Source organism: Macaca nemestrina, chromosome 1 (genome assembly GCF_043159975.1).
Source record: "Macaca nemestrina isolate mMacNem1 chromosome 1, mMacNem.hap1, whole genome shotgun sequence".
In the NCBI taxonomy this organism is placed as follows: domain Eukaryota; kingdom Metazoa; phylum Chordata; class Mammalia; order Primates; family Cercopithecidae; genus Macaca; species Macaca nemestrina.
Genome location: NC_092125.1, coordinates 40786349 through 40813781, shown reverse-complemented (window position 1 = coordinate 40813781; position 27433 = coordinate 40786349). Strand labels below are relative to the sequence as shown.

At 42.0% G+C, this 27433-nt stretch overlaps 1 protein-coding gene across 1 annotated transcript in view; it reads right to left on the bottom strand.

The window, feature by feature from the left end:
• Positions 1–24765, bottom strand: part of LOC105484563 (laminin subunit gamma 1) — a 123253-nt gene extending 98488 nt beyond the window's left edge. Inside the window, exon 1 of the mRNA XM_011746304.3 lies at positions 23926–24765. Within this exon, the coding sequence (XP_011744606.2) occupies positions 23926–24340 (415 nt within the window). The 5' untranslated portion in view covers positions 24341–24765. The remainder of the gene's footprint in view (positions 1–23925) is intronic.
• Positions 24766–27433: the final 2668 nt, after the last annotated feature.

Below are 27433 nucleotides of genomic sequence, written 5' to 3'. Positions count from 1 at the left end.
TTAGCAGAGCTTTGTAAAGGCATAATATTTAAGGGGAATTTTTTTAATGTATTTTGTATATTGTTCTAATCAACAAAGAAAAAAGTAAAAGAGTTAAGGCTTGGCAAGGAGAAACAAAATTGTCATTATTACAGATGATGACTATCTACATATAAACCCAATAGAAGGTAAAGACAAATTTATTAGAATAAAACAATTAAGCAAGTGGTTATAAGGTCAATATACAAAAAAAAGTTTTATTTTTATATACCAGTGACAAAAGAGTTAGAAAGTGTAATTCAGAAAAAATTATAATAGCAACAAAAAATAAAACGTATTTAGGAATAAATCCATCAGGAAAAGAGCAAGGCTCATGAGGAGAGAACTATTAAACATTACTGGAGTTAAATAGAGAAGATATAAATTACACCATGTTCATGGAGAAAAAAAATCAATAATAAAGATGTTGATTCAATCCAAATGGATATACAAAGTTAATGCAACTTCAATCAAGATGCAAACAGCTTACTGAGGAACTTGACAACCTGATTCTAAATTTTACATGGACAAGCAGAGGCCTAAACATAGCTAAGATATTTCTAAAATAGAAGAATAAGTTGGAAAGGAAATTGTCCTAGCAGATAAAGACAATGCACATGAATCAACTCCAGATAAACTTAAACGTAGAAAAGCAAAACTTTAGAAGATCCTTAAAAGAAAATATAAGGAAAGATTTCTTACATAAGACGCAAAAGGGCTAACTAACGGAAAAAGTACCCACAAATGTGATCACATTAAAATTAAGACATTTTGTTCAAAAGATACCATACAAAAAATGTAAAAGACAAATTACACACCGGACACACTGAAAGATAAGGAAAACACATAACTGACAAAGGATTAGTATAAAGAATATATGAAGAATTCTACAAATCAATAGAGGAAAGAAAACATGATGAGACATTTTGCAGAGAGGAAATATGAAAGACCAATAAATACATGAAAAGATACTCTCCTTTATAAATTAAACCACTAAGATACAATTTTATACCACCAAATGATCAAAATTTGAGAATTCTCACAATACCCAATGTGGATCAATAGGCCTATTAACACTGCTAGGTAAGCAACTAAACTAGCACGATCACTCTGGGAAACAACTTGCATTATTTTGTAACATTGAAAAACTCACGTATGATGACCCAGCAACCCAGGTAGAGAGAATCTCACACACAGGCATCAGGAGACACGTGTGAGAACGCCCACAGAAGCATTCTATTCGTAAAACAACAACAACAAATCCATCAGCAGGATAATCAAAAGCTTAGGTGTAGTATAATCTTAACTAGACAGGAATGCAAATGAATGAACTACAGCTACACTTCAAAAATATACTGAACTCTTCTCAATTGGCAAGTTGGCAATTTACCACATATAGAATACCACTTTTACTAAGCTCAAAAACAAACAATACATTGTTTAGGAATTATAAAACTATTTTCTTTTGAAAGCAAAAGACTAAAACATAAAATCCATGGTAGTAGATACCTGGGGTGAGGAAAATTGGAAGAAATGTCCCCAGAGTTACTAATCTACTTCATATGGAAGCTTTTATTTCTACTCCCTATTTATATGCACTAAAACAGAATACTTGTCTGCATAAACAATTATCTATTTTACCTTGTATTGACTTGTAAGTACAAAACAGTAATTCATACTAATCAACAACTGGCCATATATATTTAAAAAAAAAAAAAACCTACTGAGAAGATTCTACTCGCTACTGGTGAGCACTTGGTAATTATTAGCCTAGGTGACAACAGAATTTCCTCTCTGAGAAATAATCCCTGGGTTCACTGGAAATCAGTATTAAGAATTTACAAGAGAAGCATTATATTTTAATAACCTTCAAATGACAAGAAGGCTTTAGTGGATCTTTATTTTTCTTAAAGCATTTAGACATCAATTTCATGACACTTTACAGTTAATATAACAGAAACGTTTAAAAGTATCACTGTGAGAAACTCTGCTACCCTAAAAAAAGAAAGGTATTTAACTTGGCACTGTAGATCCTGGAAAGGAAGACGACGCTTCTTAAAAAGAAACAGTTTTGTGGCTAGTTTCAGTTATTTTCCAGTTCTTAAAGGAAAGTTAAACAGAACACACAGACAGGTCTTCTATTACTACCGTCCACAAAAGGGGGATGTCTTAAATCTTGAGAAAATAGCTCCGTGGACTTTCGCCAATGATTAGTGAACACAGCTCTTCCAAACACCCTTCCAAAGCCATGGTCCAGAAATATTTTTTTAATTTAGTCCTATGCTTCTCTGTCAGTTTAGAGTTGAGTCTTCTGATTCATCAAAAGAGACAAAGAATATTTAAATGCCTATCGTTTTACGAGTCAAGTACCCAGCTCTAAGTTACTGACCTAATGGTTTAAAACATGGTTCCCATGCTGGGCGCATATGAAAATAAATAAATAAACATAAAAAAGATTCCCAAAGAAGATGGTATGCTCAAGTGACCAATGAGTGAGTGATACAGTAAGCACTGCTGTGTCACACTTCTAAGATGTGGGGAAGAAGGCATTTTTCTTCCAAAAGAAACTAGGACAATAAAGCCCAGAGGACAACATGATGTATTTTGGGCAAAGGACTCTGCGCGAATGAAGAGAATGAGTTTGACTTTAAAAAAATAAAAAAGAAAGATGTCAATTCAAGGAGATTGTAATCTTTTAGAAAGCAAAAACCAAGCTGACAGAACACAACAGGAAAAAGCAATCATTTATAACCATTTACACAGTCATCCTCAAAATTGAGTGATTAAAGATTCCTAGACACTGATTTATTAAGGATTTAAAAAAAAAACTGGACAGTAAGAAAGTTGTGATAAGCAGGTAGGTAAACAGACAAAGAGCAGACAAGCAGGACACAGATATCACCAAAAGCATCTGCTTCTGAAAACAAGAAAAACAGAATAACTTCCAATTCAAAATGTATCTCAAACGAAATGGCTTTAACATAGCCAGGTTTCTAACAAAACTATGCATGGTAGTAATGTCATTAAAAATGACACTCCCTTTTTTAAATGATTTTTAAAAGGCAATGCCTTTTTACAAAAAAGAAACAAGCGACAACAAAATTAACTCATGTCCCTAGAGGAATAGAAATACTTTTCTAAATAGGTCACTTTTTATCAGAATTCAACCCTATTTGTTTTCTTCTTTTAAACATTTATGTAATGCCCTATTTGTAGTTCTAAATATTGTTACCATAATTTAATAACCCATTCAATCAAATTCTTAGAACATGTCAAACTTCACTCTTTCAATGAAATGAAATTTCCTATTAAACTTTATCTGCTTAATTAGATAACTAATTTACCAGATGCCTACTGTTCACATTTTTATATAGTCTTCAGTAGTTTTATCACTATCTGTATAAGTGATATAACTTATATAATCAAATGTGATGTAAGTCCATAATCCTTCACCTGTGATTCTCAATTCAAAAAGCCCTAAACAGCAGAAGATTTTCATAATGTGTGACAACAAAACATGACCTAGTGTGAGGCTATGTGATAGCCTTTCATCAGCCTATTTCATATGAATACGTTTTACTGCAGATATATTCAACTGCTTGGAGAGGGGGGTACTGCTGAGGGTGTTATGTAACATACACCCATCTTCCTATATCTACTAGATCATAAGCACCCCACTCGAAGTTGGACACCTAATTAATGGTTAAAACATGATTCCCGCCTTCAATGAACTTGCACTGAAGAAAAAGGTAAACAGACATTTAAGAAGATTCCACAACAAAACTGTATATGTTCAAGCCACAAAAAGCACTGATTTATCACTTCTGGAACTCTCATTCCTAAAAGACATCTGGATTTTAAAACAGCTCTGATTGGTCTGTCACAGCGGAAGGTAAACACGACCAGCATCGTCAAGTGAATTGAGACAATGCCCATGTGGGATGTGCTCCTCCGAGGCAGATCCACATGGAGTCCATCAGTGTAAGTACACAATTCCAAGAAGGGACAGTGGGATCTCAGTGCCAGGAGAGGGCTGGGGGTATGAAAATGGAAAAGGTCAAAGAATAAACCAATTCTGCAAAGTGAGGGAGTGAAGGTTGTGCACCCAGAAGAGGAGAATGAGCACACATCCTTTCTTCAGAGGCTCTTTTTCCTGAAAAGCTAAAGTTGTGAGGATCCACAGTGAGCGTGGTCACTATTTTTCTATATCCACTCCCTAAAACTGCCAGCCACAGAATGGGAACCTCTGAAGACTCTCCAGAAAGACCAAAACTTGGGAGAAACCCAATTCTTCAGCACAGGAGTTGGCATGGCAGAGCTGTCTGCCAAAAATCTGTTCTCTCCCCACCAACCCATCCATCACTGTAAGAGATCTGTGGCCAGGCACAAGACCACCCAGCTAGACCCCATTTCCCAGCCTCTACTGTGTTTATGAAGTGGTCAAGTGACTAAGCTCTCTCTCGTGCAGATAATACACTTTCAGGTATTACGGCACTTTTGGGAGGTAAGATTTTCAAGTGTTAAGATTTAGGTACACACTCCTCAATATCTTCCCAATTGGAAAGCACAGGGGCCTATCACCCAGCCTCAACCAGGCACGTAGAATGATATCCTAAAGGATCCCAGATGATTTCCAGGAAACACTCATGAGTCCCAGAATGTCAGTGTGGAGAACTACTCTGCTGTCCTGAACCACTGACCTCAGAACTACCACCTGAAGGAGAAACAAACTCCAATGATTTCAAACTGGGTTTTTATTTACTTTATTACTTTATACTGGAGCTCTCTGATACAGTGACTTACTCTTTATCTAACAATGCTGGCGAGGAAACTACACCATGTACTAGCCATCCTATTCTGACTGACCAATTTTAAAAACCCTATCTACAAGGCAAATTCCATCATGGGAAAACCTAAACAAAATTGCTGTTTCTTGTACTCATCTGCATTCTATGGCCATACCCTCAAAGAAATAGAAATTCACTCATTCAACAAATTTTTTGAGCCCCTACTACCATATAAAAGGTATTATGCTGTACACACATTAGGGGCATAAAAGTCAGTGGGGGTGGCGGTGGGGGAAGTCAATGAAATCCTCCCTAGGTCAGGTCCCTTGTACTGCATGCTTTTTTTTACCCAGAACTTAAGCTCTAGGTCTTCTCTGCCCTGTCTCCAGTACTATGCAGTACCTTTTGCATAACAGGTGCTTAATAAATATTTGTAAATGAATGAATTAAGAAATCTATGAATTCGTCTCATCTTTGATGAACTCAGCTAATGGGGGAAAAAGAAAACGATACAATATAGCACCCCTCACATCCTAGGTTTGCAATATGCTTACTGGATTTTAGAAGTGAGTGGACGTATAAACATCAAATGACATGAAGGCAAGTGCTATGGAGGGAACAGAGGAATTGGAAATTAGCAAAATCTTCTTGGAGGAGTTGAAATTTGTCAGGAGTTTTAAAGATGATTAGGAAGCAGCCAAAGGAAAAAACAGAAAAGTAGGCCGGGCGCGGTGACTCAAGCCTGTAATCCCAGCACTTTGGGAGGCCGAGACGGGCGGATCACGAGGTCAGGAGATCGAGACCATCCTGGCTAACACGGTGAAACCCCGTCTCTACTAAAAAATACAAAAAACTAGCCGGGCGAGGTGGCGGGCGCCTGTAGTCCCAGCTACTCGGGAGGCTGAGGCAGGAGAATGGCGTGAACCCGGGAGGCGGAGCTTGCAGTGAGCTGAGATCCGGCCACTGCACTCCAGCCTTGGGTGACAGAGCGAGACTCCGTCTCAAAAACAAAAACAAAAACAAAAACAAAAACAAAAAAAACAGAAAAGTAAAGAGTCAAGAAAAAAATGTAGTAGTACCCACGCGGTGGGAGCATGTTTTACTATGAACAGTTTACCATGACTGAAATTAAAGGCAGGGGAATAAGATGCACAGAAGTTGTGCTCCTTTGAATACTATCACTTCCATTAATTAAGCCGGACACAGTACTCTTTCCTTTAGCATTTGCATCACCCCGCTGGCTTAATATAAATTGCTATGAACCCAGAGCTCCCCCTTCTTTGACTTCCAGATTTAATTTTCATTGTTAAATCTAAAATCAGGATTTATTTGACTATTTCTGGCAAGTCCTTTATCACATAAACAAGGAATCCCAAGGTCATAAGGAATCTTAACAGTCACCAGATAAACGTCCTGGGAAGCATTTATTTTGATCTGCTATAGTCATATCTCCTTTGCAGGCACATGGAATTTCTATCCTTCTCTCAAGGCACTTTATGTTTTGTCTCAGAGTATATTTGTTGATACATTCTTACTCTCCCACTGGACTGCATGCTCTTTAAGTGCAACCTACATTCTTCTTTATCTCATATTCCTCCAGTGCTCAATCATCAAAAGCTCTGCATAAAATCATCTTTTAATCCAATTCTGTCAGCTCTAGCAGCCTCTGTCAAGTCCCACCTATGTGCTCACCCCTGGATACAGCCTCAGGGTTACCTTCAGTCAAGATGAGCTGCTCCAGCCTTTCTCCTGAAACCCAGTCAAGCCACAGGCAGAACCTCTCTCCTCTTTTTCACACTAATGATGCCACATTATATCCTTTTTTTCCCACCACTTCTATTTTATGGATTAGGATTTAATACCCTGATTTTTTTAAAATGGAACAAGTTCCAAATAAACAAACCATCTTGTTTGTAAGCTATGGAATATCTGTACTTCAGAAATTATCAGATTTCCCGACAGATGTTTGAAGCCTAGAATCATCAATAGCCTTTCCTGTCCCATCTTTTGTTCCTCTGACAAAGTTACTGTGCTTCCTTGAGACTTCCTGTTTGAATAACCACACACTTGGGTGTTCAAACTCCCATGTGTCCATTATTCACCATAAAAGGGACCTGAGGAAGTAACCAGGCAGTTGAACACAAAACGATGTATGAACAAAAACAGCTGTGTGTTAGCGGGAGGCACAAAAAGACAGCAGGGATCCAGGCAATGCTGTGAATTTCAAACACAAGGTCTCTTCAGTCAGGCATGGTTAAAAGGCTGCTGACTCAGAGCATCAGTTGCCCATTTCATAATTGAAAACCACTAGAGATGTGAAGAAGTCCGTGTCTAGTTACATTCAGAGTCTCACCCCCAATACCACCCTCACCAACAGTCTCCCTTGAGGGAACAAAGCAGCCTCTCCTCTCACAGAAATGTCAATACCAACTCAAAGGTTTTCACCGAAAATTTAATGCCTATTCTATTTCCCAATCCAAAAAGCAGATCCCTACCTTTCCCCAGGGATTCTAAAAGGAAAAACAGAGGAAAGCACAGATGGAGACAGACACACAACAACACATGACAGACAGCACAGAAAACAAATCTGTACTACAAACATCTGGGAAGTATGTTAATTCCAGAATCAGTGTCCATCTTGAAATGGCCTGTATTCACCATAGACGCCTGTGCCAGGACGTAAGAGCTCTAAAGTGGACATATGTTTTAAACCTGATTAGAATGGCTACAAAACTGAATGATCCTGAAGTCTACCCAGGAGTCGATGCTATTTCAGCGCATGTGGCAAAAACACTGAAAACAGTAATAATCCAGCAAAAGCCTCTAAAGCAATCCTGACAATAAACAAATTTTATTACAGCTGCATTACAGATGTTCCCGCAAATGCTCATAATTTGTAGAATTCTAAGAATTTATAGTCTCCAATAGATTTTCTATCCCATGAACTTGTCTAAAATACCACAAATTCAAAACTATGTATGGACTGCTCTGAAAGTTAATCCAAGACACTGAAGGCCACTGATCATGACCCTTTACCCAAGAAGGGGCAATAGCCGGGCGCGGTGGCTCACGCCTGTAATCCCAGCACTTTGGGAGGCCGAGGCGGGCGGATCACAAGGTCAGGAGATCGAGACCACGGTGAAACCCCGTCTCTACTAAAAATACAAAAAAATAAGCCGGGCGCGGTTGTGGGCGCCTGTAGTCCCAGCTACTCGGGAGGCTGAGGCAGGAGAATGGCGTGAACCCGGGAGGCGGAGCTTGCAGTGAGCCAAGATCGCGCCACTGCACTCCAGCCTGGGCGACAGAGCGAGACTCCGTCTCAAAAAAAAAAAAAAAAAAAAAGAAGGGGCAATCACATGACCAAAGCAATTCAAGTACACAATTGCTCTTTTGGTTTCTAGCCCTCCCCCAACCTCACCACAATCTTTACCCTTAGTCCCTTGTTTATTCCCACCTCCAAAAGAACACAATTTCAATGAAAATTCTGGCATGCTCAACTCTATCAGATCACGATCCAGAATTTTTTTAGAAAAAATTCTTTAGGCCAGGCGCGGTGGCTCACGCCTGTAATCCCAGCACTTTGGGAGGCCGAGACGGGCGGATCACGAGGTCAGGAGATCGAGACCATCCTGGCTAACACGGTGAAACCCCGTCACTACTAAAAAATACAAAAAACTAGCCGGGCGAGATGGCGGGCGCCTGTAGTCCCAGCTACTCGGGAGGCTGAGGCAGGAGAATGGCGTGAACCCGGGAGGCGGAGCTTGCAGTGAGCTGAGATCCGGCCACCGCACTCCAGCCTGGGTGACAGAGCGAGACTCCGTCTCAAAAAAAAAAAAAAAAAAAAAAAGAAAAAATTCTTTAAACTTAGTGGCATCAAAACAGATGACGTCACCAGCACCATCAAAATAGGGGTATGCCTCTAATTGGGATTTGTGATGCCAGGGCAGGAAAATATCACTTCCCAGTCCCTGCCAGTGAAAACTCAAAAAAAGCTATTCAGCTCATTTCATCATGCTGTCACTACCCCGCTTCTAAAAACTGCAAAACTTTTTCCTTGGAAATCATTGGGATCCCTTCACTCTCTCTGGAGAAAGTTGATGGAAAAGCCCTGAGAAAACGTTTATGTATTTATATTTTACCAACTGACCAAAAACAAAACAAAATAAAAAACAACGGAGACAAGGGAGGACATTGAGGACATTCTAAACCCAACACTCAGCCCTCTGGTGTAGCACAGGGTGCCACCCACTCTCCCTATAAGAAAGGAAACTGAGCAAGAGCATTTAAAAATCATCTGTGGGCCAGGCGCGGTGGCTCACGCCTGTAATCCCAGCACTTTGGGAGGCTGAGGCGGGTAGATCACAAGGTCAGGAGATCGAGACCACGGTGAAACCCCGTCTCTACTAAAAATACAAAAAAATTAGCTGGACGTGTTGGCGGGCGCCTGTAGTCCCAGCTACTTGGGAGGCTGAGGCAGGAGAATGGCGTGAACCTGGGAGGCGGAGCTTGCAGTGAGCCCAGATCGCGCCACTGCACTCTAGTCTGGGCAACAGAGCAAGACTCCCTCTCAAAAAAAAAAAAAATTCATCTGTGGGCCAGGAGCGGCAGCTCAGGCCTGTAATCTCAGGACTTTAGGTGGGTGGATCACCTGAGGTCAGGAGTTCTAGACCAGCCTGGCCAACATGGTAAAACTCCATCTTTACTAAAAATACAAAAATTAGCCACGCATGGGGGCCCACGGCTGCAGTCCCAGCTACTCAGGAGGCTAAGGCAGGACAATTGCTTGAACCCAGGAGAAAGAAGTTGCAGTGAGCTGAGATCACACCACTGCACTACAGCCTGGGCAACAGAGCAAGATTGTCTCAAAAAAAAAAAAAAAAAAAGTACATACAATGTATACTAAACAGGTCTGTAAAGAAAGCAGAAAAGGCAGGGCAGTGATTCAGTAATACTTAGTATATTTAATCAGCCAACTCAAACCTGTAAAGTTCTACTATAGTAAGAAGAGTTCTGACTTTTTTAAAAAAGGGGATGGGGCATGAGGGAGAAAAAACAATCGTAGAATTTTAAGATCTAGAAGTAGAGGGAGAGTGTGGTGGGAGAGCAAAAGAAAACACATTGTAAATACATGTCCTAATGGGAACTATGATCCCTTTCTTCAAAAATAAAACCAAAAAAAGTTAAGGTATCTAAGAGTCCTCTGACTGAACCTTAGCCCAGCAACACTCTGGGGAAACTAAAGAGAAAAGGAGGGAGGCAGAAAGAGAGAGGGGAAGATGGAAAGAGAGACTTACAGATCTGCAAATTCACATATACAGACATCAAAGTGAATGGTATCACTTCTGAATCTGAATAATGTTAATACTGACAAAGAAAGCTCCCGGGACTACAGTAGCTATCTATCCATCAATTAACAAAAGGTGGGTTAGACCTATTCAGTTAGCAAACTTTAACAACAAAACATACCATGTAAGGGTTAGAATTTACTTGGAGCAGAGAGGGAAAGAACTAGAATGTGAAGATAGACCAGGCAGCCTTATCTTTAATAATGTCAGATAAAGTAAGCAAGTGAACTAAACTCAGCAATTCTCAACAACCAGAAAGAAGTCATGGATAAGGCAGAAAGGAGATAAGATGGTGGCATTCCCTGTATAAATGAAAGCACTGACCATCCCTGAGGAAATGGGATAGGGTACACTTTTCCTGTCAGACACTGATAAAATCCAGGACCTCACTCTGAAATTCAATAAATTCCTTAGAAATTCCTAGAACCATTAACAACTGAATATCATGCAACTAGTTCAAGTACCCAAAACCTACAAGTCTTCCATTGAAAACAATCCTTTGGGCCAGGTGCGGCGGCTCACGCCTGTAATCCCAGCACTTTGGGAGGCCAAGGTAGATGGATCACCTGAGGTCAGGAGTTCGAGGCTAGCCTGACCAACATGCTGAAACCCCATCTCTACTAAAAATACAAAAATTAGCCAGGCGTGGTGGTGGGCGCCTGTAATTCCAGCTACTCAGGAGGCTGAGACAGAAGAATTGCTTGAACCCAGGAGGTGGAGGTTGCAGTAAGCCAAGATCGTGCCACTGCATTCCAGCCTGGGTGACAAGAGTGAAACACCATCTAAAAAACAAAAAACAAAAAAAAAAGAAAAAAGAAAAAAGAAAACAATCCTTTGTTCTTCACAAATAAGAGTCATGTCTTTCTCACAGAGGATCCAGTTGAAAGAATTCATTCGGTTGCGCGCGGTGGCTCACGTCTGTAATCCCAGCACTTTGGGAGGCCAAGGCGGGCAATCACTTGAGGTCGGGAGCCTGGCCAACATGGTGAACTCCCATCTCTACTAAAAATACAAAAATTAGCTGGGTGTGGTAGCACATGCCTGTAATTGCAGCTACTCAGGAGGCTGAGGCAGGAGAATCGCTTGAACCCAGGAGGCAGAGGTAGCAGTGCACCAAGATCACGCCATTGCACTCCAGCCTGGCAACAGAATAAAAAAAAAAAAAGGCAAGGTGTGGTGGCTCACGCCAGTAATCCCAGCACTTTGGGAGGCCAAGGTGGGTAGATCACCTGGTCAGGAGTTCGAGACCAGCCTGGCTAACATGGCGAAACCCCATCTCTACTAAAAAATCCAAAAATCAGCTGGGCACAGTGGTAAGTACCTGTAATCCCAGCTACTCAGGAGGCTGAGGCAGAAGAATCACTTGAACCTGGGAGGCAGAGGTTGCAGTGAGCCGAGATTGCGCCACTGCACTCTAGCCTGGGACACATAGCAAGACCCCGTCTCAAAAAAAAAAAAAAAAAAAGAATTCATTCAAGCGCAAAGAGTGAGGGCAGTTGTCCAGGAAACACTGACACTAAAGAATGGTGCTCAGCACTCCGCAGTGTTGGGAAAGGTTAGGATCATTTATATGGGCAAAAATAGGGGAGTAGAACAGAATTACAACATTTTCTATATAAAGCTAACATACAGATACAAGATTTGATTGGTTACTATTATACTCTAAGGGGGTTGCTTAACATTCCATTGTAAAGCAATAACAATCACAGGGGTCTCTACCTCCAGCTTCACTTAGTCTAGGTTTGAATAAAGAATAGGGTATCTGGTTATACGTAACGTCTCAACACAAAGGTCCCTAAGCAACTGTCACGCACCAGAGAAGAAAAACAGCTACGCTATGTGACTCAGTTTCCAGGGCCTAACTTTTCCCTTTGGCATAATAAATTCAGAAGGTGTAGAAATTTTCTTTTCACAAGTACAGCATATTTTTTTCTATCAATAGACACTGACAAAATCCAGGACCTCATTCTCAAATTCAATAAACTCCTTAGAAATTTCTAGAAGCATTAACAGCTAAATATCATACAACTAGTACATGTGCCCCAAACCTAAAATTCTTCCACTGAAAACAATCCTCAGCTGGGCATGGTGGCTTACACCTGTAATCCCAGCACTTTGGAAGGCCGAGGCAGGAGAACTGTTTGAGGCCAGGAGTTCGGGTCCAGTCTGGGCAACACAGAGAGACCTCATCTCTACAAAAAAATAAAATTAGCTAGGCATGGTGGTATATGCCTGTAGTCCTAGCTACTCAGGAGGCTGAGGTAGGAGGTTTGCTTGAGCCCAGGTGTTTGAGGCTGCAATGAAATGCGATCGTGCCACTGCACCCCAACCTGGATGACAGAGCAAGACCCTGTCTAAATAAAAAAATATGTATTTTTAATTAAAAAAAAATCCTCTGTTCTTCAAGAATAAGTGTAAAGCCCTTTTAACAGGAGCAATCTAAATCCAGAGATCCTCAAGCAGTGGTCTATCAGAGAAACAATGCTTAGTTCTTTAGCACTCTCATTTCACTTCTCAATTTGAGGTCTTCCTAGAATTCACTTTCACTTACAGCAGGTCTGACCTAACATGGCAGAGTGGCAAAGGCAAAATCTATGTATCAAAGCAGGTCTGGATTTCAACCTATGCAACCTCAGAAAAGTCACTAGTCATACAATTATTCCCCAGGGGTTAACAATAGTTCTCAAGTCTGAAGAATTAAAAGAGGTAACCAGCAGGCACTTGACAAAAGGTAATTCACTTTCTTTTGTCACCCCGCTTTCAAGTTCTTCTTCTCCCCAGAATCCATCTGGCACATCCTCATTGCTCCATGAATGGCAAATAATGCCTTCACCATTATCTAACTACTTTTAGATCTTTATTCAAACAAGTCTACCTTCCTGGAAAAACTCTACACTCATGTCTATTACTTTTCTTCAAGATCCAGGAAGCTTTCCTGGCTGACTTCAATCCCTACTCTTCAAAATGCTCCGCAGGTATTCTCCCAACAATTTAAAAAGTTTCAACTGGGCTGGGCGCGGTGGCTCACTCCTGTAATCCCAGCACTTTGGGAGGCGGAGGCAGGCAGATCACGAGGTCAGGAGTTCGAGACCAGTCTGACCAATATGATGAAACCCCGACTCTACTAAAAATACAAAAATTAGCTGGGCATGGTGTCATGTGCCTATAGAGTCCCAGCTACTCAGGAGGCTGAGGCAGGAGAATCACTTGAACCCAGGAGACGGAGGTTGCAGTGAGCTGAGATCGTGCCACTGTACTCCAGCCTGGGCAACAGAGCAAGATTCCATCTCAGAAAAAAAGTTTCAACTGAATTATTTTGCCTACAGGTCAATGTTTCTGTCTGATCTCCTCAAATACATTACAAATAAAAGTATCTTTAGGATATAAAAAGCACCTTCAATATCTATCATAACTCACACACCCCATACTACAACGTCTATGAGTGAACCATTTTCCCCCCAGCAGTCTTATTTACATAAGTCCTTCGTCCCACTAATTAGAATCAAAATGCAATAAAGCTCATCTCATTTTAAGCAGGTAGATCTTTTCAGATCATTGGAAATATTTCATAGCTTTGTAAGTTTCTCCGGCCAGGCACAGTGGCTCACGCCTGTAATCCCAGCACTTTGGGAGACCGAGACCAGCCTGGCTAACATGGTGAAACCCGATCTCTACTAAAAAAAAAAATACAAAAAACCTAGCCGGGCATGGTGGTGTGTGCCTGTAATCCCAGCTACTCGGGAGGCTGAGACAGGAGAATCGCTTGAACCTGGGAGGTGGAGGCTGCAGTGAGCCAAGATCATGCCACTGCACTCCAGCCTGGGCAAAAGACTGAGACTGTCTCAAAAATAAATAAATAAATAAATAAATAAATAAATAAATAAATAAGTTTCTCCAAGAAAGCCACATAATTCAAACTTCAGACTTTTTATTTCTAAAAGGCTCAATAAGAGAAAGCCATTACCTAGACCATGTTTAAATGAAGGAAGATGGGGTCTTCCCATATTTAAGTGGTATGTGGAACATTTATGTTTCACCACGGAAATTAAATAGCAAGTTACATAAGCACCAGACATTGTGACCAAAGCATATGCCACGGAAAGACATTCTTAAAGAATTCTCTAAACCTGCAGCAAAACCCACAGACTTATCATCTTACCACATCAAACGATGAAGCATCAACCAAAACCACTACCTGCTTAAAGTGAGGTGAGAACAGAGGACCGCTCTTCCCCAGGTTTCCCATGCTGCACTGCCTGAGGCGTCTATCAAGCATGATCGTATGAGAGGGCTCTGCAGGTACTTCAATGAAAATGGGCTCATAACTCAATTAAAACCAGCTAGTTCACTGATGTGATCACTCAACAACTATCTGTCAATGCCTATTAATGCCAGCAACTTTTGGTAGAGGGGAGAAAGACAGTAAGAGAAACATATTTTAGATGATGAAGCCTCACATGGTGTTCTCTCCTATTCTAAGCCAAAAATCATACCAAAAAAAAAAAAATCAATTATATTATATTGTACTACAATTGGCTGAGAGTTTCTTAATTAACTTTTTTATTTGAGGAATAATTTACATATAACGAAGGATACAAATATTAAATGTATAGCTCTGAAATTTTACATATGTAAAATTTATTCTTGAGCTCCACCCAGCTCAAGAATAGAACACAAAATCAGAACTCTAAAGAAGATGGGAAAAAAAGAGACTGGTCATTAACCAGGTCTCTGAAAACAGACAGGTACCTGTAGAGTCACTGCCACAATCATTCTGGTTAGCAGAAACTTTCATACATACACAGTACTGTGATTTATCATCATGAAACAAAATTTACTGAGTTCTTAACTCTACACAAGACCACATACCAAATTCAAGAAAAGGAAAAAGAGGCCAGGCATGGTGACTCATACCTCTATTCCCAGCCCTGTGGGAGGCCAAGGCAAGAGGATCACTTGCACCTAGGAGGTCAAGGCTGCAGTGAGTTCTGATTGCACCACTGCACTTCCAGCTTGGGCAACAGAGTAAGACTTTGTCTCTTTAAATTAAAAAAAAAAGCAAGCAATGTGAAGAAGACTGATTCTGAATTAATATCTCCTCCAACTTTCAAAACAAAAAGATAAAATAACAAAAATCTAAAAATAAAACAATCCAACGTTGGCCTCAATATAAGAGGAAGCGGCCACACGCGGTTGGAAACAAAGAGTAAAAGAAGGGAACTGAGGAAATGTAACTCCTAAAGTTCAAAAGAAATAAGGTAAATCCCCTTATTCCTTTCCCAGCCTTACCATAAGGTTCTTCTCCCACAAGAGATCTGAGGGTGCCATTGTCTAAGAAAGAGTGAAGTCTGCTTTATTCTATTTCATGAATATGTAGCTGTACCAGGCTGACTGGGCCCACTTATTTCAGGCTGGCCCCTAGAAGAGCACACGCATAGAAAAGCAGACACACTTAATTAGTGCCACCCTAGTCTGGTGCAGTACTCTAAAATCTCAGGAATGTTTCTATAAATGGGTTTTCTGGTAACCCCTATTAGCAAGCTGTCAGTTTTAGACCCAAATGAGCAAACACCTAACTTTATCATGTCACAAGAAAGGGGATGCTTGCAAATTCCAGCAGGGCCCTGTTACACAGGTGGTTTGTTGTTTTTTTTTTTTTTTAATCTTTTTTTCCTTATTTTTAAATTATTTTATTTTACTCTATTCTTCTCCACAGGGCAAGTTCTATCTTAAGTCTTATAGCAAGCAACCAAGGCAAAGTAATAAAATCAGCACAAAATCATCTTGAAACTATACACTTTCAAGCTGACAACTTAAAAGAAACATCAATCCCATATTTTTAAAAACCTCAGAAATTTTCAGCAGTAAAAATAAACAAACAGCTCTGCTCTAAACTTTAACACCTTTCCCTAAAACCCAAACAGAACAGTGGTAGAGCTGTCAATAAAGTCCAGCAGGAAAAATGAACAAGTAAAGAAGCAGGGCCGGGTATGGTGGCTCAGGCCTGTACTCCCAGCACTTTGGGAAGCCGAGATGCGCAGATCACCTGAGGTCGGGAGTTCCAAACCAGCCTGACCAACATGGTAAAACCCCCTCTCTACTAAAAATACAAAATTAGCTGGGTGTGGTGGCACATGCCTGTAATCCCAGCTATTCAGGAGGCTGAGGCAGGAGAATCTCTTGAACCTGGGAGGCGGAGGTTGCAGTGAGCCAAGATCATGCCACTGCACTCCAGCCTGGGCGACAAGAGAGAAACTCTGTCAAAAAAAAAAAAAAAAAAAAAAGAAGCAACTGTTGCTGCTGCCTATTAACTCTAGATGAATATGTGGTTACTGCTCAACAGCCTAACCACTTTAATGTGGAATACACTGGGCTATACCATACTCTACATTTACAGTTCTTCACTATCCTAAAGAGACAGTATGCCTATCTTCTAAATCTACTCATGATGACTTCACTAAACTTAAAAGGATGCTATATACAACAAGCAAATAAGATACTTCACTGTAACCTCTCCCCTCAACTGCTTAATAATTCCCTTTAAGAATCTATTTCAACAATGTACATGTGAATATACATATTTTATTTAATTTTTGAGATAGCGTCTATGTCGTCCAGGCTCGGGTGTAGTGGGTATTCAACAGGCGCAATCATGGTGTACTACAGCCTCAAACTTCTTAGCTCAAGTGATCCCTCTGCCTCAGCCTCCCAAGTAGCTGAAACTATAGAATATATATATATGCTTTAAATAAAATTTGCTTATGTCCATTTTTAAAGGAAAAAAATACAAATTAACATTTCAGAAACACATATTCACATGTGAGAATTCATGAGTTTTCTCCTAAGATTTATCTAGGCTGACTTCAAGTCACATAACAGTCTAATTTTTACCCAAAAAAGGACAATCATAGGCCTTTCCAATTCCATACCAGTTCCATACCTTAGTACTTTTTGAAAAAATTTACAGAAATAAAACCACATACTACATTTAACATTAGCTATTACAGTTACATATATCTTATAAAATGGAGAGATGGCACTGATAAAAAATAAACACAAGCTCAAAAGTTTTGCTTTGAAGAATTTAAATTAATGTTCAATGTTCTGGGAGTTTTATAATTCAGGCATTCATTTATTCACTCACTGTACATATATTTTTATGAACACTATGCCAGACAAGGGTCACTGGAGACAGAATGCCTCCAGCCTCCACCCAAATAGTGAAGCGAATCCTCTCTGTGCTTGCATCTGTCACTTGGGACTTACTATATAACATGAAAGTACTGCTCCAGAACAGAGGTCAACAAACCTGTGCTATGACAGCCAGATAGTAAATACTTCAGCCTTTGTGGGCTGGGACATATGGAGTCTGTCACTATTACTCAACTCTGCCTTTGCTGTGCAAAAACAGCCACAGACAATGCTTTGCTACATGAGCTAAACTGTGCTCCAACAAAAATTTATGGATAACCAAAATTTGAATTTCATGAAATTTTCACATGTCACAAAATATTATTCTTCTGATTTTTTCTAACCAATTAAAAATGTACAAACCATTCTTAGTTCACAGTCCATACAAAAATAGGTGGCAGGCCTGGACTGGACTTGGCTAAGAAGGCCATCATTTGCCTACCCCCAAATAGAGACACATGGGCCTCTGCATCTACACCTCATCTAAGAATGAGGTCAGGGCAACGATCCCCTGAATCACTACACATCCAAGAATTTGCATTGGTGCTAATACATAACAAAAAATTAACCAATACTAGTCATCTTTAACTGAACTAAAAGATTACTAAACCCCTGACTCGTCCTTCAAAAACTTCATGGTTTAAAGGTGGAAACAGACAAGTAAAGAAACAGATAATCCTGTGTGATAGGGACTGCGATAAATACCCACAGGGTGGTGTGAGTGGGAGACCTAATCCAAGCCAGGGAGTAGGGTAGAAAGGGGAGAGAGAGAGAGAGAAACGGGGGAAGGAGTCCTAAAGGATATTAACACCTGGGAGAAGTGTTCCAAACCAAAGAACAGCCCTGTGAGCACACGAAGCGACAAAAGGGTCCAGATCTTAAAGTACCCTGTACACCATGCCAAGGAGTTTGGACTTCATCCTAAAATCTTGAGGAACCACTGCAGAATTTTTAGCTGCAAAATTGTATAATCAGATTTGCATTTTAGAACCATCACTCAATCCAAAGGATGGCTGCCCAAATATAAAGGGCAAAGCTGGAGGTAGAAAGCCCACCAGTTTATTAGGAGGCTGTGGCAACAATCCAGGTGAAATGCAATGGGAACTTACAGTAAAGCAGGGACAAAGAGGATGGAAAGATAAGCATTCAAGACACATAGTGCCTAGATATAGAAGGTAAAAGTAGAGTCTTGGACAGATTATAGTAAGGATTGGTGGGAAAGAAAGGAGTGAAGTTACAGCCACCCAGAACTGACCCACCTCACAGCAGTGGATCCTAACTGTTTCCCAGGGTAGTCTTTACTCATGAAGCCTGTCAAGCATGGTTCTTTCAGGAGAGACTTGGGCAACATAAGTTGACAGCCTCAGGGTTAGACAGCAGTGTAGTTCATTAACATAGGGAATACCAAAAGAGCTTTGAGTTGGGTGAGACAACAAGGAGTGAATTTAGTTTTGAATATGGTCTCTGGACATCCCAAATTGACCAGAACCAACAAGTTTTCAGATATGGAAAAAGAGGTGCCTAGAAATACAACTTTAGAATTTAAAAATTTACAAATGAAGTTGCAAATAAAGCCTTGAGACCAACATGAGTTCATCTACAAAGCGTGAACAGCATGAAAAGACAGGAATCTAGGAACATAAATAAAAAGGAGTAAGGCCAGGCGCGGTGGCTCACGCCTGTAATCCCTGCACTTTGGGAGGCCCAGGCGGGTGCATCACGAGGTCAGGAGATCGAGAGCATCCTGGCTAACACGGTGAAATCCAGTGTCTACTAAAACTACAAAAAATTAGCCGTGCGTGGTGGTGGCGGATGCCTGTAGTCCCAGCTACTCGGGAGGCTGAGGCAGGAGAATGGCATGAACCCGGGAGGCGAAGCTTGCAGTGAGCCAAGATGGGGCCACTGCACTCCAGCCTGGGCGACAGAGCGAGACTCATCTAACAAAAAAATAAATAAATAAAAATAAAAAATGAAACAAAAATAAAAAGGAGTAGGCAGGAGAAAAAACAAGGAAAACCAAAGGAGTATGGTATCTCTGAACCAGGGTATACGTGAAATTTTTAAAGTGGCTTAGGATAAAGTAGACATTCTTTTGACAGACTCGTTAGAGAAGCTGCAAGCTGCAAGAACGAATGCAATCAACTAAGTAGTCAAAGACGTATCTCCCCCATGACTTTTGGCAAATCACAACCCTAAGCATCTTTGCCTTCATCGCATTGTGAGAAATCTCATCAGTGATAAATTGGAGGCCTTATAAGCTGTAAAATGTAAAATACAGACATCCTTGATTTATTATTGTAATGTCATTATGAGTGTATAAATTCCTAATAGAGTATAATCTTCTGAAGACAGGACCCTCAATCTTCTACATCTTTCTATCAGGTACAGTGGTATATACTTCAAGAGTATTTTTTAAAACGTTTGCAGAATATCTGCCAATAACATGAGAAAGTATGCACAGGAGGAAGGAGTGCATAGCAAAAGACACACCCAATTTTTAAAAATTATTTAGAATTGAAATAGTCAAAACTTGATTCCTCCCACATATGTGACCAATGACAAATGGAAGAGGTGAGCTCAGGATGCCTTATAGCTCCAACTTCTCACCTAATGTGTAAATTCTTTTTTGAATGCCCTTAGAATGGAGAAGGAATTTGGAGAAAAAGCAGTGAACTATAGAACAGGAAAACAGCCAACAGCAACTTTATAAAACTGTGTTCAACAACTGCTGGCCATTAAGGAAGAGCTCCTTAACTCCTCAAGTTGAAACCTGCAAAATGTAAATCAGGCCTTTGTGAGACAAACTAAAATAGTGTCCCCTCAGGGTGCACAAATACCACAGTGAAGTCACCACAGTGAGCTATTCCCTGACACAGTGAGAACCCACCTTGCAAAGGTTTTTCCTGGAGGGAGAAATTGCCATTTGTTCCATGTTAAATACATACACACTCAGCAGAGGACCAAAGAGAATAAATGGCAATAGCCTATATATCAATTATTCTAATTTACACACACACAAAAAGATATTCAGATACAGATTTAAAAGCTTCATTTAATCACTACTGGTTCCTACAGTTTACGAGGAGCTTGGAAACTAATCTGGTCTCAGTGTTAATTTTAGGAGTTCCATAAACTTTGATTGGGTTGGTTTTATAAGCACTCTTTTCCTTAATCTAACTGTTTTTAGAAAAAGGAAAAGCTACCTTTCTCAAGATTAGGATCCTGTCTGCCAAGTTTCCATCCACAATGATTATCAAATTAATTAAAGGGGCTGTTTAATAAAAGGCAAATCCTCAGCTACAATCATAGTATCAACTACCCCACTAGTACGGATAAAAACTTACTATAAGACATAAAAGCCAAACTTTTTAACAGCAATTGAATAATCCATCCAGAAGTTGATGGCGAAACAAAAAAGACTTCTTTTTAGAAAAGGGTGGCTGGTTGAGATTTCTCCCCATAACAAGCAGAAAGTGCAATTCTGGTTCCCATAGCAACTTTAACTCTTTTTATCCGAGGACACACTACACCCTGCACCCTGGATTACTGTGTATGGTGCTTTTAAGCTTTTAAGATGGCCGTTTTCAAAATCAACGCTGATTTTCCTGGCTTTTGTATAGCAAATGATGATACAGGTACAATAATCAGATTTGTATTTGCCATCTGTTAAAATACGCCTCAGCCTCCCAAAAAGTACCAGTTACAATGATCCTATAATTTGATATATACACGTGTATGCACGAAAAATTTCTAGAGGGTCATATTAATGTAAGAAATTGTGAATGGTGGTCTCTAGGGCATGGAGCTTAGCAGGTAGTGATAAAGAGACTCACTTGTCACTATACTTACTGTTTGAATTTACAATGTCATGTTTCATTTTTATAATTTAAAAAAGTCAGTGCCCAAACACTTACATAACTACTTACATTTCTTATGTACGATTTGACTGCTTATTTTAAAGTTTACTGTACTGAAAGTTCAACATCAAAAGGAAGGCTAGAAAAGTGGTGCCTAGACCTAGCTCTTTCACACTACTCATTTCTAGTTTCACATGCTCTGTAAGGGCGAAGCACAATATGCATCACTTGCTTAAGGGTATGTGAAATTTGAACTGGAAGGGAGATTTAATAGATGCACAAAACAGTCATGGTACTTTAATTCATGGGAAATAATCAGTTAGCTGCAGCCCATGGAGTAACTGGAGTTGGGGAGTGAGTATGCTGAACATCAAAACACACAGTGACATATAACACCTTGCATACTTGTCATAAATTGTTGATCAAAACATACATGTATACATATAATCTTATCATTAAAGACGAGGTGGGGGGGGGGAGAGAAAGAGAAACCTCAACCTCACTACACACAAACCTTTCCCCCTTCCCACCTCCTCCACGACACATGACTTCTTCCAGGATGTCATTTCTGATCCAAGAACAAGTGTAAGTCAAGTATCCGAGTCAAGTTAGCTTAAACTAAAAAGTACGTATTTTTACAGTTAATCACAATACTTGTAAGAAAATACTTTTAACTTACAAAGTTTTAAACTCAGTTTTATGAATTTCATTTAGCAACAATATTACCAAAAGTTGAGGGAAATTTCAGCAAAACCAAGTCCAAGCATAAAACATTTTATAGTAAAAAGTGATGTTAGAGGCAAACTCTAAGATCTCTTTTGACCTTTTAATCAACCATGGCCCAAAGTTAACATACCTGCCTCCCAGTGGGAGCAATCTAACTTAACTGATACCAGCTTACTCTACCACATTATCTTTGCAACAGGGTAGTAATCACTGAGTAATCTATCTACCTCTGAAATCACCTTAAATGACCTTTAGCTACACAGTGCCTACAAGAGAAAGTTCAGAGAGCCAAGAGCCCCACCTTTATGTAAATAAGAGACTGTTGTTCAGTAATTGTCGATTGAATTTCAGGCATCTGAGATTTGAGACATCAGGCAACGCCTTTTCTTTGAAAATTTTAAAATCTGAAAATGAACAAAATAAGACTTCAAGGGTATTCAAACTTGAACACAGAAACTTTAACAAGTCAAAAGTTAAACAAAAATACTTAGATACAAATTTCAAAAATAATTTTGACCAATTTAAAAAATATAACAGGAGAAAAAAAAGAGCAATCCCACACATCTTAGGAAACCCTCGGTCACTAGCTATGTCTTTAGAAAGGCACCTTTAAAAAACTGAACTCAGTGCACTTTACTTCTTCAATCCCTGAAAAACAGATACCTCATAGTATCATTTTATGAAATTATTTTCAAAATGTTTCATTTGTTTAATGACTCAACTGCAAATAAGATGTTAAATAATTCTGCTTTTCTGACACTTATTCCACACACAATAATTTAATCCCACTTTTCAAAGTACTTTTTGTAAGTCAAATTCTTTCTCTGGAATCCTGATACTTAAATAAAGTTTAGTGTACCGGAGAGCAGCAAAACCATGATCAAAAGAACCATTTGCCAACAACATGTTCCTTTCCAACACCCCTAAGGGATATTAGCCTCACAGAATTACCCTCCCTTGACAGAAGAATGGCTTGGGGCAGTCTGTTCTCTCTGGAAGTTCGTTAGTACCAGCTACTGGTAATAATCAAGCCTTCCAAGGCAATGGGGAGTGAAGCGCTAAGTCAAACGTCAGTTTCTCACACATTGGTTCCTCGGTTAAACACAATAATGAAACTTTCTGCCTATTTACATATCTCAATAGATGAGGAAAAACTTACCTAGATCGAACATTATTTTTGGTACTTCCAGATACACATGTCCATCCTCATCCACTGCCCTGCCATGAAGTTTTCTATACATCCCTTTCCTGATTTCTGAAAGATCACTTATACGTGTTTCTACACTTGCTTTGAATGAAAGCAAAAGGGAAGACAGTAAAGGAGAGCCTTTTTACCCAGGGACAAGGCTGTGCCCAGCAATTACAGTGAGTGCACTTCCTTTTGTTTATTCTGCACCAGGATTAGCAGTCAAATTGGCTTTTAAGGCTGAGCAGCTATAAAGAACAATAACTTCAAAAGTGAATTTATGTTTTAATTCCACATAGGCAATATAGGCAGCGAAGGCATTTGCTCCTCTCAAATTCCCCCTTAACAGAACAATCACCCTCAGCCCTGGAGGGACATCTAAACATTTTAAAGACGAAAATGTTTAAGGCAGACCTTCTTGTTTCTGATCCAAGTATGCGCTGTGACGGCCTTGCTAGCAAAGAGAAAAGTGGGGATGGGAGTTTCTGATTAACGCTTCAGAAAAAAAAAAAAAGGTGGAGGGGAGGAACCACAATCCTAACAGCCGAAATGCAGAATAATCAGAGAGCCAGAATCCCGTTAAGTCAGAAAGAACAGGAAAGCAGAGAGACTCGTGCGGAACATTCTGGCCCTCACGGGATGTTAAAAGCTAGATTTCAGAAGTTGGAGAAAGGAGTTTCTGTGTGGCCCATGCCGGGGAACAGAGAGCCAACACGCGGCTGTCTGGGTCCGTGAGGCCGGCTACGGGGACGGAGCCGGTCCGGGTGCTGGGCTGCTGGCGAGCAGTAGCAGGGGACGGGGCTGTCACCGCTTACCCAGGTGCAGCGTGAGGTTGATGGAGCTGGGGTACTGCACCCCGGCCAGCATGGTCTGGCTTTGCCACCAGGTGGTGTCGGCCTGGTTGTTGTAGTCGGTCAGGAAGGCTGCCCCGTGCTGCAGGTGGGGCTGCCCGGCGTCGCACAGGTGACAGGACTTGGTGACCCCGGTCACCCCGGTCTGCACACAGTACTCCTCGGGCGGAGTCCCACACGTGTTGGTAGCCACCACGGTCACGTTGAAGGCGGCGTTGACGAACTCGGGCATGCAGCGCTGCGGCCGCCCGCCCTCGTCCGTGCACTCGTCCATGGCTGCCTGGGCACAGCCCGCCGCGGCGGCCGCCAGCACGGCCAACACGGGCCAGAGCCGCCCCCGGCGCCGCAGGGCCGACGCGGCCCGCTGGCTCCCCCTCATCCCGCCGCCCGCACGCTGGGCCACGGCGAAGGCAAGGGCACCGGCGCGTTCCTCTAGCCTAGCGGCGTTCCCCGGAGGCCGCTTCGCTGCTTGAGCCTGGGGGCCCAGGGGCCTGACTCCCGGGCGGGCGGTGGCGGCGACTCGCGCCGGAGAGACTGACGGGCGGGCGCCCCTAGCGAGGACCGCGCTGCTCGCCGACCGCGGCCCCCGCGCGCCGCCTCCGCGCTTCCCTAACCTACCCCGCGAAGCAGCCTGCACTCCGCGCCGACCCCCGACTTCCGAGCGCGTGCCCGAGTGCGCGCCCCCGGGGAGGAAGGAGCAGGGGGTGGGATCGGCAGGGTCGGGTGGGGTCTGGGAGAGGAGAAAGCCCAACCCGGTCTCCTCTCAGCAACTCCCGCGGTCCCTGGGGCAACTCCCTGGCCCTGCGCGCCCCATGGACTGCGCGTCCGTCCCGGCAACTCCAGGCGGCGGCGGGGGCGGCGGCGTCTCGTGCTCGGGCCCGCTGCGCGCGACCGGGGGGAGGGGCGCGCGGGGTGGGCGGGGAGCCGGGGAGGGGGTTGGGGGAGGGGAGGGGAGAGGAGGGGAGGGGAGGAGAGGGCGGCAGGATGGTGCATGCCGGGAGGGAAGGGCGGCCTCGCAGACCCGGCTCCCTGCGCGGGAGTCGCCGGGGTCCTCGGCCTCCGCGGCCTGGGAGACTCTGGGTTGCGGGAGGAGGCGGGGGAGGGCGCCTTAGAGGGGCGACGCCGGGTCAGGAGGTCGCTCGGGGTCGTCCCTGGGGCCTCGCGCCCATTTGGGCTGCGGCAGGAGGGTCCCCGCCCAGCCAGGTGTCGGTCCCACCCGGGAGCGCCCGCTGCTGCCCGGGGTCCCGCGCCAGCCCCTCCCGAACAGAAGTCCGGGGCGTCCATGGGGCCGACACTGTCCCTGGAGAATCAGAAGGGCCCGCAGCAGCCAGATGAGTTTTGTGAAGTGATTTCCTGCCGCTGAATTAAAGTGTAACCAGTCGTTTTACCGGGGCAAGGAAGGAAGTGAAAAGGCTGGGAATGGAATGACATTTTTCCCTTGGGTACGCACGACCCACTGCGAAATTCTTCCGCTGTGTTGTTTGTGTCCCTCGGCTTGCCTTTAAAAGACTCGAAATTATGTGGATTCTGACATCCTCCTTTTCGGGCCTGCTGAGTCACGGAATATTCTCAGTGCCAGAATGACTCAGTTCACAGAAACTGAGCCAGAAGATCATGAGTTTTAGTCCCTGAGCAGAACCTGGGCGCTTACCCAGGGCTGATACGGCAAGCAGAGACCAGGGCAAGGAGGCAGCAGCTTGAAACCCTTGGCGTCCCCAAGCAGAGAGGAAGGATGCACATAGTGGATGACACGGATTTGTTTTGTTCTAGCTTTTGAGGAACTTGATGATAAGGTGTGGATAATAAGTACACGGCAAAAACAGAACAAAAAAAAAACCACATGCATAGTTTCGGACCCAGTTGTCCCATTAAGATAGGGATAATGGGAATCTGAAACAAAGAAATAAGCATATGTTAGGTGACTCTGGATAGTTAGGGTCAGTGTTAGACGCAGACTGCTAGTTAGGAAAACCTTAAGGATAATGTTCTGGTCGGATGAAGAAGGGAGGGGAATCTAGGGACGTATTACACGACTGAGCTTACTTAGCAAGTATGTTCATCACTGTTCCGTTTATTTGATGAGATGGGTGGAGATTATGGATGGCTAAAGGTGCCTCATTCTTGGCACCTTCTCTTTGGGAGAACTAAGTTGTGGGGGCTATAATAATTTTTTAATCCTTTCATACATGAGTTGAAGCAAAATAAATACGTTCATTTACACCTAGAGGGGATTATGTGCTCTCTCAGTCCTTCGTTGTACTTGAGAACAAACGTGGGCATATAGAACAAAAATAAGGATGTTAGTTGTAAATAAAGCTACAGATTTGTAATAAACGTGTCTGTATTTTAATAAACATGTTAATGAATTTGCGTTATTATACATTTTTAGTACTTTGTTATATAGTGGCCAAAGAGTGGGTCTGTTTCCAACAATCAAAATAAAGGCAAGGAGACCCCCAAAGGCTGTGAAATCAACATAAATGGGTTTCTTTGTCATTGCTGCCTTTTGAGTCCTAATGTCCAAGATTAACATCAAGATATTACTTATGCGAATTTTCCGTAATTTAATTACCAGAGCCTATCTGATATTTGTAAAGCACATATAGAGACCTTGAATTAATCCCTCAATTCTCTTGCTTATAGAAATGTGTTACAGTGACAAACATCTGTTTTGAAAAGAGGTAAAGTGTAACCAGCCAGTGGGCTTGGTGATAAAAATTCTGCTCCGTTATTTGGATCTTGATTCAAACAAATCAATGGTTAAAACAGAATTTTTAAGACAATTTGAGAAATTTGAACACTAATTAGATGTTTGATGATATCAACGAATTATTTTAGCCACCTGGAGATGCCAGTCTACTAAATAGACTTAGTATTTAAAGAAAAAAAAAGTGAAAGTGTGTAAAATTTTATTTTACTGCAGGTTACCCTATTTTTCAAAAAACTCCAGAGCCTTTTGAATGCATGTTCTTAAGTGCTTAGAAATTTCATTATCAGCCGGGCGCGGTGGCTCACGCCTGTAATTCCAGCACTTTGGGAAGCCAAGGCGGAGGATTGCTTGAGTTCAAGACCAGCCCAGCCAACATAGTGAAACCCTGACTCTACTAAAATTACAAAAATTAGCCGGGCCGGCCGGGGTCGTTGGCTCACGCCTGTAATCCCAGCACTTTGGAAGGCTGAGGCAGGTGGATCACTTGAGGTCAGGAGTTCCAGACCAGCCTAGCCAACGTGGTGAAACCCCAACTCTACTAAAAAATACAAAAATTAGTTAGGTGTGGTGGCGCGCGCCTGTAATCCCAGCTACTCAGGCAGTTGAGGCAGGACAATCGCTTGAACTGGGGAGGGCGGAGGTTGCAGTGAGCCAAGATCACGCCACTGCACTCCAGCCTGAGCGACAGAGGAAGACTCTGTCTCAAAGAAAAAAAAAAAAAATCATCCCGGCGTTGTGTCGCATGCCTGTAATCCCAGCTAC